The following is a 16,881-nucleotide window of genomic DNA, read 5'->3' as shown; positions in this document are numbered from 1 at the left end:
GTGTATATATATATATATATATGGATGCTATTTTATTATATATGTGTGTGCATGTGTGCGTGTATTAAATATATTATAGATTGAATTATATATATATATATATTTGTTATATATATTATTACATATATAATATATTTAATATATTATATAATATATATAACATATATAATATATATAATATATTATATATATAGATTGTATTATATATATTGGATGCTATTTTATTTTTATAGATAGATAGATAGATGCTATATATATATATATATATATATATATATATATTTGTTGTATATGTTATATATTGTATTATACATATATACTGTATATATATATATAATGATAAATATATTTGGATGCTATTTTGATTACGTATGTGTGTGTGTGTGTATATATATATACTGTATATTTATACATAATGTATATTATGTATATAATATCTGTGTGTGTGTATGCTATTTTGTGGATTTTGGCTGTTCTTCTGTAGAAGCAGGATGTGGATTTAATAATTTATATATATATATATATATATATATATATATATATATAGTAATATAAGATTATATAAGATTATAATATATATACAGTAATTGCATCCGAAAACCACAAAGCAAGGACCTCTTTATTGGCACACAATTCATATTGCAAGCTTTTGAAGCTCCACCGGCTCATTCATCAGGCAATGCAACCCTTGGCCAATTTGGACCAATTGCCGGTCTCCCATCCAAGTCTGACCAGGGCTGACCCTGCTTAGCTTCCCAAACCAGACAGGATCTTTCTCTAGGAATTGAATGGCAATGTCTTGTTTTGACCTTTAGGTGGCAGTGTTGTTCTTCTCTTGTTGGACCACTTGTTGCATCCCTATAGAGAGGTCTTGCAGCACCTTTGAGACTCATTGAAAGAAAGAAGTTGGCAGCAGGAGCCTTCCTTGACCTAAGTCTACTTCCTCAGATGCATTTGGTGGAGTGGAAAGCCAAGGACAGACACACACACACACACACACACACACGTAATCACATTAGTGAGGATGTGAATTCGAATTCAAAATCCTTTGTGTATGGAAATGCAAGGGGCAAGCCCAGTTTGGCCTCGGAAGCTGGCCTGTAGGCAAAGGGGATAGATAAGTGGAGTTTATCACACTGGGGCTTATTCCAACATTAAAGAGAGATTAAAGTGCATTTAAAGCATCCTGCAAACGATGTGCACATTGGCTGCATCTGCATTGCAGAAATAAACCAGTTTGGCACCGCTTGAACTGCCATAGCTCCATGCTATGGGGCCACAACCAACTACAAATCCCAGGAGCCATGACAGTGAAAAGACAGCTGTGGGTACATCTATGGCTTTATGTCACTCATCATTCAACATTTGGTTAAGTAACAATTGATTATTATAGCTATTATTACCATTACTACTATTATCATTGATTTCACAGTCTCTGGGGAAGTTAACTACATGGAGTTCTGGGTTCGATTCGGATTCTGTTGAGGAATGTGCCACTTTTCGCACATTGTGGCTTTTTGCAGTTGTGTTGTTGTGATCCTCTGTGGGGCAATTTGCATCGGAGGGTAAGTCAACCGAGTTGGATTTACTCCTAGGGGACCTATCAAATTTGGACATACGGATTTATTACCACAATGCGTTTAATTCTTTGCCATGCGCATGGATGGAACAACGGAATTGGAGGACTCTGCCAAAACATCCAAAAAAGCCCCTTAGCTCTGATGAAATCATTAAATCCCCATGTTAGCAATCAATCAATCAATCAATCAATCAATCCCTTTATATACATTCCATGAGTGGGACTCAAATCAAATCAATCAATCAATCCCTTTACTTATATTCCATGAATGGAACTCAAAGCAAATCAATTAATCAATCTATCCCTTTATTTATATTCCAAGAGTGAGACTCAAAGCAGATAAATAAATAAATCAATCAATCCCTTTACTTATATTCCATGAATGGAACTCAAAGCAAATCACTTAATCAATCTATCCCTTTATTTATATGCCATGAGTGGAACTCAAAGTAAATCAATTAATCAGTTAATCGATCAATTCCTTTATTTACATTCCATGAGTGGGACTCAAAGCAAACCAACCAATCAATCAATCAATCAATCAATCCCTTTGTCTATATCCCATGAGTGGGACTCAAGGCAGCTATGCAGAAAATAATTGGTCAGCGATATTAATAGTTGAAATCAGGCCTGGTGTGATAAAGAGAATGATGCATGATCATCATTCATACAATTGCTTGCCATTTCCGCTTCATTTGCAGGGTGCTTTAAATGAGCTTTTATCTCTCCTTAATGTCTAAATCAGTGTGATAAACTCCTTAGAGTTAGAAGAGACCTTAAAGGCCATGCAGTCCAACCTCATGCCATGCAGGAACTCACAATCCATGCGCCCCGAACAGATGGCCATCCAGCCTCTGTTTTATGATTCTATGATCTGTAGAACCAAAATCCCTTTGAGCGATTCCTTGTTATTGATCATTCTAATGATACCACTTTTAGCGATCATACCCTGTTGGCTATATTCTTGTTGTGAACCACCTTCAAGTTGACCTCAATGTACGGAGACCCAGTAGGTGAGACATCTCCAAGACTCCCTATGCGCCAATGCTCTGCTCAGGTCCTGCAAATTCATACCCATGACCTCCTTAATAGACTCCATCCATCTGGCATGTGGCCTTCCTCTCTTTTTGCTACCTTCCACCTTTCCTAGCATTATCGTCTTTTCCAATGAGTCCTCCCTTCTCATGATGTGTCCAAAATATGACAGCCTCAGTTTGGTCATCTTGGCTTCCAGGGAGATTTCTGGGTTGATCCGCTCTAGGACCCATTGGTTTGTCCTTTTGGCTTTCCATGGGACCCTTAGTGCTTCTCTCCAGCGCCGCTTCTCCAATGAGTTGGTTTTCTTCCTATCCACTTTCTTAACTGTCCACCTTTCACATCTGTACCTGGCAATAGGGAAAACAACGGCTTGTATGATTCTGACTTCAGTGCTTGGTTGTATACATTTACATTTTAGGATCTCTTCCAGTTCTTTCCTAGCTGCCCTCTCCATTCTGAGTCTTCTTCCGGTTTCTTGACTGCAGTCTCCATTGTGATCAATGTTTGATATTGATCAATACGGGGACAATTTTGACACTTTCCTCATCGTCGAGGTTGAATTTGTGTAGATTCTCCGTGGCCAATATTCTTGTTTTATGTTCAACCAGGAGCCTGCCTTTGCATTTTCTTCCTCGATCTTCCTTTGTAGTCATTCTAGGCCTATTATGCTTTCTGCTAGTATTACGGTGTCGTCTGCATATATTAAATCATTGGTATTCTTTCCTCCTGTCTTCATTCCTCCTCCTTCTGTGCCCAAGCCTGCTCTTAGTATGATATGTTCTGCATTCAAGTTGAACACAGAGGGGGAAAGGATGCCGCCTTCTTTGCCCACTTTGCCAATTGGGAACCATTCAGTTTCTCCACATTCGGTTCCAACAGAAGCCTCTTGTCCTGAGTACGGATTCCTCATCAGGACCATCGGATGCGTTGGCCTTCTCATATCGGAAAGCGCAAACATCCCAAATCCACCAAACAGGAGGACAGGTTTATACTTGACTATAAGTCGACCTCATCTATAAGTCGAGGGCAAGTTTTGGGGACAAAATGATGGATTTTGATATGACCCGTGGATAAGTCGAGGGTTAAACTTAGGGGCATATAGCAAAGGATGTAAAGGATGAAGCAGAGCAAAACAATGTCAAAGAATGTACAAAATCCAGCAAGACATGGCTCTTTGTCTTACTCTTAAGGCTGGATGGATGAGAGAGAAGAGGGGGTCGGTGCTTCCAGGATAGATTATACTCTTGCTTTTCTTTTAAATAAGAGTTAAGATACTTAACATTGACCCATGGATAAGTCGACTCAGGTTTTTTGGGTCAATTTTTGGACCTAAAATTCTAGGCTTATACATGAGTATTTACAGTGTATCTTGGGCCAACCAAATTGCAACATGCATTTTGCTTTTGCGGGTTTGGGTTGTACTTGCCTTGCAGCGATGATGTTCAGGGCAACCGATCGAGGGCTTGCAATAACAGAAAAGCTAGGGAAATAACTCCTCTTCCTCCTCCTCCTCCTCCTCATTATTATTATTATTATTATTATTATTATTATTTAATCGTTGATTATTACTATTCCTTGGTGCAGCAGGTCCACCAAGAGCAGGCAAGTGCCAACTTCTCCAGGTGCCCCTTGGTGAGCTTCCAGTCCTCAGTCCATCCTTTTGGGACACTTTTGGGGGGAAGATCCCTGCCCCACTTTGCCTGCCCCCAACTCCTCCAGGCAGGAATGGGTTAAGCCCAGGCGATGATCGCAGCCCCTTTTTGTGTCATTGAATCAGGAGAAGGAAAAAGCAACTCAGCCCAGGCAGAGAGAGATAAACCTCCTTCGCCTCCGCTTCACTTCTGCCTCTGGAAAAGAAAAGAAAGAAAAAAGGAGAGAAAGAAAGAAAGAAAGAAAGAAAGACTGGCCAAGTTGGTGGTTACCTGGGCAAAAATCTACCTGGGTACTCATAGGTCTAGAAGGAAACAGGAGGGCAGAGATCTAGGGATCTGTGGGTCAGGGTGGGATCTTGGTTAGATCTATAGGAAAGCGTTGTATCTGGAGGGAACAAGGGGACAGGGTTAGCTCTAGGGATCAGGGAAGCAAGGTGGGATCTAGGAGAATTGCAAGATTAGATCTAGGGATCAGTGGGAAACAGTTGGATCTGGGGGAAATAGGAGGGCAAGGTTAGATCTAGGAATTGGGATCAAGATAGGATCTGGGGAAACAATAAGGCAGAGTTAGATCTAGGGATCTGAGGGTCAGGGTGGGATCTGGGGGAATTGCAAAACAGGGTTACATCTAGTGATCAGTGGGAAAGAGTTGGGTCTGGGAGGAATAGGAGGACAGGGTTAGATCTAGGATCAGGGGAGCAAGGTGGGATCTGGGAGGGGCAATAAGGTAGGATTAGATCTAGGGATCAGTGGATCAGGGTGGGATCTGGGGGAACAGCAGGACAGGAGTACGTCAGGGTTGGATCTGGAGGGGACAGCGAGGCAGGGTTAGATCTAGGGATCAGTGGAGCAGGAGTATGTCTGACGGAACAGGAGGGCAGAGTTAAATCTAGGGATCAGGGTTAGATCTGGGGCTAATAACAAGGCAGGGGTAGATCTAGGGAACAGTGGAGCAGGATTGGATCTCAGGAAACACCAAGGCAGGGCTACATCTGAGGATCAGTAGAACAGGGTTAGATCTGGGGGGGTACAGTATTGGTATAGCCAGATATGGAGATTGGTAAACTTGGTTAGATCTGGATGACAGCAGAGTTGGGTTGGATGTGGGGGGCACCATAGGGCAGGGCTAGACCTGAGGCTAGGATTCGACCTGGAGGGACTTAGGACCAGCCTTGGCAGGGTTTATGAAGTGCCAGCGGTGCCTGGGCCAGAGGAAAACTCTGGTGGGGCTGAGAGGTTGCTGAGGAGGGGGGAAAGGGGGCAGGAAGGGAGAAGTGGTTGAGTTTTCCCAAAAGATACAATGCAGGGGGGATAGCCGAGCAAGTGGGGAGCAGTCCAGATTTCTTGAAGTTTTGGGGGAACCTTGCTTTTGCTAGTGAAGATTTCAGAAAGGTGAGGGCCAGATTTGGGCCATTTCTTGGCAGGTGGCCCATGGGGGGCAGGATGGTGCCCCCATTTCTGGGTCCTCCTGAGGCAACAGAAGCCAAAGGAATTCCCAAAGGAGAGGTGAGGGGGCAACATTTGGACCCACTTCGGGGAATGAGGCCCGGGGCCCTTCAAGGAGGTGCAGAAGTTGGTGAGTTGCGACCCTGTTGGGAGATGCCGCCATGTTGGCCATGCGCCATTGGCCAAGTCCTGTGGTGGCTCCTGGTGTCCCTTTCCCAGCTGGACATAGCGGCCGCAGCCAACTTGACCATTGCAGTGGTGCTGCCTGAGCACAACACGACCTATCCGTGGGCTTGGCCCCGGGTCGGTCCAGCCATCAAGTTGGCCATCCGGAAAGTCAACGCTCAGCCGGACCTTCTCCCTGGCTACACCGTCCAGTTGGCTTTTGGCACCAGCGAGGACCACAATGGGGTCTGCTCTGACTCCATTGCACCGCTGTCAGCAGTGGACATGAAAATGGGGCTCGACCCAGACGTTTTCATGGGCCCTGGCTGTGTCTACACCTCAGCTCCTGTGGCCCGCTTCACCCGCCATTGGGGCCTGCCCTTGGTGACCGCCGCGGCCGAGGCCATTGGTTTTGGAAGCAAAGATGCGGAGTATGCCTTGACCACCCGCACCGGGCCCAGCCACAACAAACTGGGAGAATTTGGGATGCGCCTTAGCCGGTTTTTCAACTGGACCAGTCGGGCCATGTTGCTCTACTGGGACAACAACGTCGGTGACCGTCGGTGCTATTTCACCATGGAGGGGCTGTATGTGAAACTACCACCCTTGAACATCACCGTGGAAGCCCTTCCTTTCCAGGAGAGAAACTACACCGCCTTGATCCGTGACATCAAGCAAAAGGCCCGCAGTAAGTTTGGTCTCCCTCGGCTAGATCCCCATACCTTCTGGGGTTTGGTTTTTCCTCCTTTGCGTATTGTTTCCAAAAAAAGACAGCTTCTCAACATACAGTTGGCTTCCTGTATCCATGCATTTTTTATCCATGGATTCAGTCCAGGTCTGGGTATAATTCAAAAAGGATGTTGAGAAGCTGGAGCGTGTCCAGAGGAGGACAACCAAAATGGTGAAAGGTCTGGAAACCATAAAGCCCTATGAAGAGAAGCTTAGGGAGCTGGGTATGTTTTGCCCGGAGAAGAGAAGGTTGATATGATAGCCCTGTTTAAGTATATGAAGGGGTGTTACTTTGAAGATGGAGCAAGCTTGTTTTCTGCTGCTCCAAGGAACAGGACCTAGAGCAATGGATGGAAACTATAGGAACAGAGATCGCAGTTCAACATTAGGAAGAACTTCCTGAAATTAGGAGCTGATCGACAATAGAAGACATTGCCTCAGACAGTGATGGAGTCTCCTTCTTTGGAAGTCTTTAAACAGAGGATAGATGGCCATCTATTGGGGATGCTTTGATTGTGAGTCCCTGAATGGCATTGGGTTGGGCTGGATGGCCCTTGAGGTCTCCTCCAACTCTAGGAGTCTATGACTAGACCATTTCACTATACCATTGCATTTCATGGGACTTGAGCATCCACACATTTTGGTATCCACTGGGGAACCCAGAACCAAACCCTAGTGAACACCAAGGGGCCACTGTGCATATTTTGCAGGTGCTCAGCCTTAGATGTGTGGTAGTGCAGAAACACTATCATCCGGATCCATTTCATACCCCCCAACTGTCCCAATTTGGCAGGGGCAATCCCGATTAATCCTCTGCCATCCCACTTGTCCAGCTGCTTTCGAAATGTCCCAGTTTCTCTCTCCTCCTCCCGCTTTTCCCCCTTTCTCTCCAACTTTCCTTAACTGCTACAAACCGAGTTCAAAGTGCAAAAAGAGTTTGCACCCAGTTAACTCAGCAGGAAGGGAAGGAGACCATACCTTCCCAATAGGCTCAGGCAAAAACAAGCTGCTCCAACTTCTCCTGGCTTGTATCTTCTTCTCTAATAACTTTTACCATCTTGACCACAGTCTGACATTGCTTAGCCACACGTGTCCCCATTTTGATCTGTGTGGAGGTGATGCAATTTTGCATTTGTTTGGATGAGCCCAAGCTTTTAACAGGATCTCAGGCCCCATAGATTGGCTTCCATCCCCTCCAGCCTTCTCTCCACTGAGATTTTGCCATTGGGTCAGACAGTATAAAGAGATCAAATCTTTCCACACTAGAGAGCCAGCATGGCACAGTGGTTTCAGTGTTGGACTACAACTCTAGAGACCAGGGTTCGATTCTTATCTTGGCTAAGAAACCCAAAGGGTCACCTTGGGAAAGTCACACGCTCTCAGCCTCCGGGGAAGGCTATGGCAAACCTCCTCTCAACAAATCCTACCAAGAAAAACCCATGATAGGTTTGCCTTAGGGTTGCCGTAAGTCAGAAATGACTTGCACACAACAACAACAAAGTTCTCAACCTGCGTTACCTTTCTCTAATTTTTTGGTAACCTCTGAGAAAAAGAATTAGAGACTTTGAAAACTTGCACGTATTTCTGCAGCTTTCTAGCTGGACAAACAAACATAAATCCCATAATGTGGATATTTTGGGGGAATTTGTCTATAGTTTTTTGTAGCTTTTTCAGGCTATGGATTTAGTTTATTCCTGACGTTTCCCCATCAGTTCTGGCTGGCATCTCCAGGGAATGCTGGCATGGAAGAGAGTGCGGTATATATGAATCTCCCTCTGCTTTTTTCTATTAAAGAGCCTCTTGAGCATAGGCAGAGTGTACATCTAACTCCATAGAGCCAGGTGTATACTCGGGAGATTATCTGCATCCCAGTGACTGTGCACAAGGCCAAGGAACATTGTACGTTCATCCTTCCTGGGTTTTAATTTGAGCTTGAAACCTTCTCCTAGTTGTTGGTCTGTGGGAAGTCCTGCAAAGTGCAACACTTCTCTGAGCAAAGATACACTGTTCTTTGCAACTGCGGCCACATCAGCTTTCGGTGCAATCCCACACTGCCGACCAGGGTCAACTTTCAGCAGGTTCCAGTTCAGAAACTGCTTTCCTTTCCTCCTCGCTTGTAACTGCCCCTTCCTTCCTTCCTCTCCCCATCAAGCATTTCTCCTTGGATCAGCTCCCCTGGAAAACAAACAAAACCTGCAGTCTTTCACATTCTCTGCCTTGGTATCCGCCTTCGGGGCCGCGAAATCCTGTTGAATTTCTGGCCAGATTGTAGGAACCCCTTTCGTTCCCCTTTTCCCCAGCTGTATGTACCCATAAAAACCTGGAACAATGCTTTCCTACAAGCACCACAGAGGGGTTCCATAGTGTGCCTGTCGTTTTTATGCGCCTGAAGGGAACTCTTGACTTATAGAATCATAGCATTGGAAGAGACCCCAAGGGCCATCCAGTCTCACCCCCTGCCATGCAAGAACTCACAATCAAAGCAATCCCATTGAAAGATGGCCATCCAGCCTCTGTTTAAAAACTTCCAAAGAAGGAGACTCCACTACACTCCAAGGCAATGTCTTCCACCTTCGAACAGCTCTTACTGTCAGGAGCTTCTTCCTAATGTTTAGGTGGAATCTCTTTTCCTCTAGTTTGCATCCATTGCTCCATGTCCTGTTCTCTGGAGCAGCAGAAAACAAGCTTGCTCCATTCCCAATATGACACCCCTTCAAATATTTAAACAGGGCTATCATATCGCCTCTTAACCGTCTCTTCTCCAGGCTGTGTTTGGGTGTCGTTTTTATTTGGTCGGTGGATATTGGGGAGTGAAAAATCACTGTACAATTTTAGTATGTAGAGAGATTTTGTAGCACCTTTGAGGCTCACTGAAAGGAAGAAGTTGGCAGCATTTGCTTTGTTCACACTCCCAACTCTTTCAAAATAGCCAGAAGTGAGTTGAAACTGGGAATGATCTCATGTCACATTTCTAGGAAAACGTGGCAGTACAGCCTACTGGGAGTTTGCAACGAAAGAGGGAATTGGCCCTTGTCCTGGCTCAGGTTCCTACCCTGGTTTATGGTAAATCGAATACAAGGTCTGATAAAGGCCCAGGTGACCATTCGGCCTCTGAACCGACAAATGATGAACTCCGTGGGGCAGAGACCTGCTCCCTTTCCTCCCTTAGTCAGCTAAATAAGTTGGGTTTTAATGGCCAACAGGGTCCCGACCTTGGATGGGTGTTAACCGTGTTGCATCTGATAGCGGTTGGGAGAGGAATAGGGACGTCTCCACAGCCGGGTGTGGATTTTGGAATGACTTCGGTGTTTCGGACAGGGCTGTGTTTGAGGAAGGGCTTGGCTCCGATAATCTTTCTCTCAAAGATGACCGAGGGACGGAGGGGAACTTTGAACCAAAGTCCAAGAAATTTGGCCAAGAATGGTTGGGGAGATGCACAACGCATTCCTGCTCTTATGGACAGTTGTCTGAACCACAAAGGAGGGCAAATTGATATTTTGGTTTATTTCTGTGAAGTTCACATTTGTCCCAACTGCACTCATCATCTTTTCTGAAGATGCCAGCCACAGATGCTGGCAAAACGTCAGGAATAAAGTCTTGTAGAACATGGCCTCATACCCTGAAAAACCCACAAAAAACTATGCACTCGGTGCAGTTTGCTGGAGGGATGGGGACTGAAAAACCCAACTAAACCGGTGCATTTGACACCAAGTTCCTTACCGGTTCTTTATTTTTTTAATAACTGCAATGATCCGCATCTCGGGTAGCGTGGGTAAGCTATCAGATCGATTTGGATCACGCTGGCACGGGTCCGGAGATGGAGGCGCCTCCATTTTGATCTGAAATGGTGGCAAGTGGGAATGGCGGCTGGGTTTAAATGCCCTGGAGAGATTCTGTAGCATGAAATGTAGTGGGAACACTGAACCGATTCTCAATCGGTGCAGAGATGCAGATCTCTTTGCTACAAAAAAGTAAGTGTGAATGATCCCCGAGACTGTTTGACATTTGTGCCAGGCACAATTGCAACCTATACAAAAGGTGAGATGCCTCCAATTCACCCCCTTTTTTGGAGGACAGTAAAAGGAGAGTCCAGGGAATCTGGAAAGGATGAAGACCAAGACTTGATCCAGGGGCCACACTTTGCCCACCCCTGCATGCCAGCGAGCAGGGCTTCGGTTTTTATAATGCCAGCCTTGGAGATGGCATTATATGGGGGAAACCAGACAGGTCTCTGCCCCATTTAAATATCTGAGCTGCAAACCTGCTGTGATTTTGACCTTTTCCTTTCTCTTCCTCCCCTGCAAGGTGTCTTTTCCTCATCTTTAGATCTCAAGCCTTGCAGGGAGAGATTTAACCTTTGTGCAGCTGCCTAGCCATTTTGAGGGGCTTTGTGAATAATAACACTCAACCAAACTCTGGCCCAAGAGTTTGCGCTGCCTGAGGCAAAGGAGAAGATGGCAGCATGTTCCTTTCCATGGACAAAATCCAACTGGACTGGCAGCTGGGTTTTCTTTTCAGCCATTACCCCCATACCTGGCATTATAAAAACTCAAGCAGTTTATGTTAGGCGGCGAAGCCTGCATCTGCACTGCAGAAATAATCCGGTTTAACTGCCATGGCTGAATGCTATGGAATCTGAGGAATTATAGTTTTGTGAGACATTGAGCCTTTGCTGTCAGTGCCACAACAAATTACAATTCCCAGAATTCCATAGCATTGAGCCAGGGCAGTTAAAGCGGTATCAAACCGGATTATTTCTGCAATGCAGATGCAGCCATAGAATGGGTGCCATGGGGTTTTTCTCTCCCGATACATTGCTGCTGCCACCCGTAAATGGAAATATTAAACAGTGATTAATTAATATTGTTCTTATTTTTGAAATGATAGATTCCTCATTGCATAAAAGTGGTAATTTCAGAGAATCATAGAGTTGGAAGAGACCACAAGGGCCATCCAGTCATATATATATATATAATCAATCTATCCTATATACTATCTATCTATCTATCTATCTATCTATCTATCTATCCTATATACTATATATATACTATAGAATAAAATAAAGGAAACAAATATGGAGTTCTTGTGCCTATCCCGGATAGGAGATGAAGAATACAATGTAGAATAGAATTTAGGAATAAATCGGCGTTGAAATAAAAAGCTAGAATAAAGGTTACATGCTGTAAAGGAAGTGAATGTAAAATACATTTAAGAAAGAAAGATGTTCTACAGATAGTAAACAAATTGTTTGCTTGTTTTTATGTCATATTAAAACTCATATATATATATATGAGATCTTGGAGCACCTTTGAGACTTGTGAAAGAAAGAAGTTGGCAGCATGAGCTTTCGTAGACCGAAGTCTACTTGGTCAGATGCATTTGAGATGCACCAGTTGCATTGGATGCATCCGAGGAAGTAGACTGAAGTCTAGGAAAGCTCATGCTGCCAACTTCTTTCTTTCGGCGAGTCTCAAAGGTGCTCCAAGATCCCTTTCCGCACTGTTTCCCTGGGATTGTTTTCTCAGCCTGGCGTGGGTTTTGTTGTCGTTGTTGTCTGGGTGGCTGTTATTTCTGGGTCCGGCCAGGAATGTTCCCCAGAGTTTCTCATACCGTCACCTAGCCTCCAACCTTATCAATCATTTTCTGATTTATTTCTCTTGTGCCAGCGGGCACAGGCTCAACACTTTCGCTCAGCCTTTTGCGGCGGCTTGGAAAGGCTAACAAGAATCTTGTTACTGGGTGGGATGGAAACGCTGTTTCTTAGCATGGTGTCTAGAGACCAGGGTTCAAATCCTGGCTCGGACATGGGGACCCACTGGGTGACCTTAGGTGAGTCCCACTCTCTCAGCCTAAGAGGATGGCAATGGCAAACCCCATTGGAAGAAACTTGCCACGAAAACCCCATGATAGGTTTGCCTTAGGTTCGCCATGAGTCGGAAACGAAGGCACACAACGACAACAAAGCAAGTAAATAACCAGGAAGAAAAGTCACAATCTCTGCCCCAAGGATCCTAAGAATTTATCACACTGGGGCTGATTTTGGCATTGAAGAGAGATTAAAGCGCATTTAAAGCATCCCACAAATGAAGCGAAAATGGCGAGTAATTGCGCAAATGGTTATTGCACACAATGGTGCGCATAAAGTGATGTTGGAAATGCATTGTCGCTGAAATCCGGAAAGTAAAAAGATGCGCATTAATGCTTCTTTAATGGCGGGTTTGGTGCGATGTCGTGTGAAACCGTTTTGCGGAATTACATGATATTTGTGGGATATTCACGGGATAAACTCCCGATCTCCTCCATGTGATAAATATCATCATCATCATCATCATCATCATCATCATCATCATCATCATCATCATCATCACCACTTTGCCCCTCCAGATCTGTTGTTCAGTGCGGATGAACCTATGTTCTAGCTTTTTTGGTGGCATGAGTGACAGTGGAATAAATGAATGCAACAGAGAAAGAAGGGAGTGTGCATTTTGAAATAGCAGGTGGGTGGGATGGGGATCATGGTGATTGTGGCTGTCGCTGTGTCCCTATGTGAAGGTGAAGCCTTGGGAGGTTTCTGCTGCAAACGAAGGTGGGCCATCCCTGACCATGCTATAAATCACCAGCTGAAATTCCCTCCAGTTGAAGGATAAGGAGGAGGAGGAGGAAACAGCAAGTCAGCAAAACAGGAAAAATGCTGGCTCAGGGGGGCCAAGCATGCCATGATCCCGGCCGGTGGACAGAAGGCGTCCCTTGACCTCGGCTGCCGGTGGGGGAAGGACAGCTCTGCAGGAAAATAACAGGAAATCTCTTGGCTGGAGGCCTGGCGGAGGGTGACTTAGTGAACACAACCAGCTGAGGCTCTTTACACCCCTGGAACAAATATTCCTGCTTGGAGTGAGGCCTCACGTTGCCAGCTTTTTCCATCGTAGGGCTCCTGTGCCTGTTGACTGCATTTTTGTTCTCGTTGCATGCCTTCAAGTCATTTCTGACTTAATGGTGACCCTATTGGAATCGTTAAAGAATTCCCATATCTAGGATCAAATGAAATGTGATGCTGGAGAACTTAGGATCCCATGGATAGCCAAGAAGTCAAACAAATGGGTTCTTGAACAGATCAGACCAGGGCTCTCCTTGGAAGCAAAGATGATCAAGTTGAGACTATTGTGCTTTGGCCACATCATGAGAAGGCAAGGATCACTAGGATAAACAATAATGCTAGGAAAGGTGGAGGGTAGAAGAAAGAAAGGAAGACTACAAACCAGATGGATAGACTCAGGGGGGTTATTATGGGCAAAGGCTGGCAGGATCTGGGCAAGGCAGTGGAGGATAGGTATTCTTGGAGATGTCTCATCCACAGGGTCACCATGAGTTGGAACCGACTCGAAGGCAGGTAACAACAAAAGGGGAACCTATCACAGGGTTTTCTGCGGCCAAGAGTGTGAGACCTGCCTAACGTCTCCATAACCAAGTGAGGAATAGAACCCCGATCTCCAGAATTGTATCTCAGTGCTCAAAGAGGCTGGATGGCCATCTGTCAGGGATGCTTTGATTGAGAGTTCCTGCATGGCAGGGGGTTGGACTAGATGACCCTTGCGGTCACTTCCAGCTCTACGATTCTATAATTCTATGAAACCACTACACCACACTAGCTCTATTGCTAATTGCGTGTGTGTGTGCATGCGCTATGTGCCTTCAAGTCCTTTCCAACTTATGGGGACCCTAAGGCTAACGTATCCTGGGGCTTTCTTGGCAAGATTTGTTCAAAGGGGGTTTGCCATTGCCTTCCCTTGAGGCTGAGAGAGTGTGACCCATTGGGTTTTGTAACCAAACTGGCAATCGAACCCTGGTCTCCAGGGCCATAGTCCAATGCTCAAACCACTACACCGCACTGGCTCTATTGTTCATTGCATGCTCTCAAACATTTCATAGAATACCAGGATGTTGGATTGTCGAGACACCAAAAGTGAGACTGAGCAGGCCAGCTAGCAGGGGCTGCAGCAATTTGCTTTTTCTGGAGCCTACTGGGTAGGGACAAGATCTGTCTTGGGTCCTTTCTAGGAGGAAGGCGGCATAGAAATGAAATCAATAATAACAACAATAATAATAATATATTATAAGAGTCTGCCTTTCCCTCTCCTCTTTCCCCATTGCTGAATCAATTGAGTGCAAGCTACATTTGTACTTTGAACTCTGTTTGCAGCCATTGAAGCAAACCAGGGACAAAGAGGGAAAGCGGGAGGAGGAGAGAGAAACCGGGACATTTCCAAAGCGGCTGAAAAAGTGGGACAGCAGAGGATTAATAGGGACTGTCCCTGCCAAACTGGAGACAGTTGGAGGGTATATGATCGCTACGTCCAATGAGCTGAAACTCAACTGTGTTGTCTTGGATGGGGCTGCTCTGTACCTGGGAGAAGATTGCTGGTCCACTTGCTTAGCTTTGGGACATAAGAAGATCTGCCAGATCACGGCCCAAAATTCGGTGTAGTTCAACATCCTATGTCTGGAAACTTCACTTATGTCAAGAAAGCATGGAGAGCCAGGTCAGAAAGCATCATCCCATGCTTTCTGCTACCCAGATTGGAAGTTGGCATTGTGAGGTAGACTGTTCCTGAATCTGGAGGTTCTACATAGCCATTGTGACTTCACATAGCTATGTGTATTTATGTATTTTATGCATTTTTGTATTTTTGGTGCAACTTCTGCTAGGTGCAGAATGCTGAAAGAAAAGAGCAACTTGTCCGATGTCCATCTTTTGCAGAGACAGACGTTTTCCTCCGCTCATTGCATGACCCGCCTGGGCTGAAACTCTCCTTTCTGCCCCGTTTTTCATGCCAAGTGCAAGAGGGATCTGCATTGTTGGGCCAGGAGGAGGAAAGGAAGGGTGGGTTGCTAGGTTTTTATCACGCTAGGTCACTCGCTCCTACCTCCCGAGAGAAGGAATTCGCCGCACCTTGGAAACAATCTTCCTGAGCAATTTGTCATTTGTGAAAGGAGGAAAGAAGAGGAAGAAAGAGAGAATCGTAGACTGATAGAGTTGGAAGAGACCCCAAGGGCCATTCAGTCCAACCCCATTCTGCCATGCAGGAACTCTCAGTCAAAGCATCATCGACAGATGGCCATCCAGCCTCTGCTTAAAGACCTCCAAAAGTGGGTCCTTGATGGCAAATTTCTTTTTCCAAGCATCTGGAAATAAGACACACAGCAGCTTTTGAGGTCTCTAATGGAAGTCTTTCCCATTCTGTGCAATGTGATCCTTCCATTTGGGGACGATGGGTGTTGAATTTGGGACTTTTCGCACCCCAAAACAAGATGCTGTATTGCTCAGCCAAAACTCAAGCGGAGATACAATGGGACAGACTCATCTTAAGAGGTCGGCTATTCTTCTGTGTAGAGCTTGGAAAAGTTACTTTTGGGGTCAACATCTTCCCCCCAGAATCCTCCAATAGAGTTGTAGCCCCCAAAAGTAACATTTTCAAGCTTGGCTTCTGCATCTCCTGTCTAATGAATGATGGATCAGCTGGCATGAATTGCGATGAAATGCTGGCTGCCAGAAGAGGCTGAAGAAGGGAAAGCTAAAGAGCAACACATTTTGCAAAATGGCCTTTGCCAAATTCGTCCTGCTGGCAGGACAACAAATCCCATGGTCCTTGGCCATGTTGGATCGGGACGATGGGTTAGGATGGGGATTTCATTCTGAAAGTTTGCGTGTCTCAAATGTAACAGGATTAAATAAGGTTCAGAGAGGAGCGGAATATTGTCCTTCATTTCTAACTTATGGCGGCCGAAGGGTCAAGCTATCATGGGGTTTTCTTGGCAAGATTTGTTCAGAGGGGGTTTGCCTTTGCTGTCCTCTGATCCTGAGAGAGTGTGACTTGCACAAGATCACCCAATGGCTTTCCAATGGCCGGCCCTGGATTCGAATCCTGGTCTCCCCAAAGTTCGAGTCCAAACCTCAACCCATGCTGGCTCTCAGGGAATATAGTAAAGAGTTTTATCGAGGGAAGGAGACCCCAAGACCTGCTGTCTTGGGTCACAGTGACACCTGTTTAACCCCTATCAAAACCCTTATCATGTATTCTCTATGATTCTATGAAAAGAAGCCATTTTGTCTGGCAACGCTAGTGAGGAATGGCTTAGGGAGATGCATACATTTAGCCTGGAGAAGAGAAGGTTAACAGGTGATATGATGGCCCTGTTTAAATATTTGAAGGGATGTCATATTGAGGAGGGAGCAAGCTTGTTTGCTGCTGCTCCAGAGCAGTGGATTCAAACTAC

At 45.2% G+C, this 16,881-nt stretch overlaps 1 protein-coding gene across 2 annotated transcripts in view; it reads left to right on the top strand.

Moving 5' to 3' along the window:
• Positions 1-4,155: 4,155 nt before the first annotated feature.
• LOC149301861 (atrial natriuretic peptide receptor 1-like) overlaps positions 4,156-16,881 on the top strand; it is a 43,436-nt gene continuing 30,710 nt past the window's right edge. For both annotated transcript variants that reach the window (XM_089483825.1, XM_089483826.1), the window contains exon 1: positions 4,156-6,568. In XM_089483825.1, coding sequence (XP_089339951.1) covers positions 5,701-6,568 — 868 coding nt within the window. In that variant the 5' untranslated portion in view covers positions 4,156-5,700. The remainder of the gene's footprint in view (positions 6,569-16,881) is intronic.

Source organism: Sceloporus occidentalis, unplaced genomic scaffold (assembly GCF_023333645.1).
Source record: "Sceloporus occidentalis isolate IW3139 unplaced genomic scaffold, rSceOcc1.0.p SCAF_20, whole genome shotgun sequence".
NCBI lineage: Eukaryota > Metazoa > Chordata > Lepidosauria > Squamata > Phrynosomatidae > Sceloporus > Sceloporus occidentalis.
This window is presented reverse-complemented; position numbering and strand designations above follow the sequence as displayed.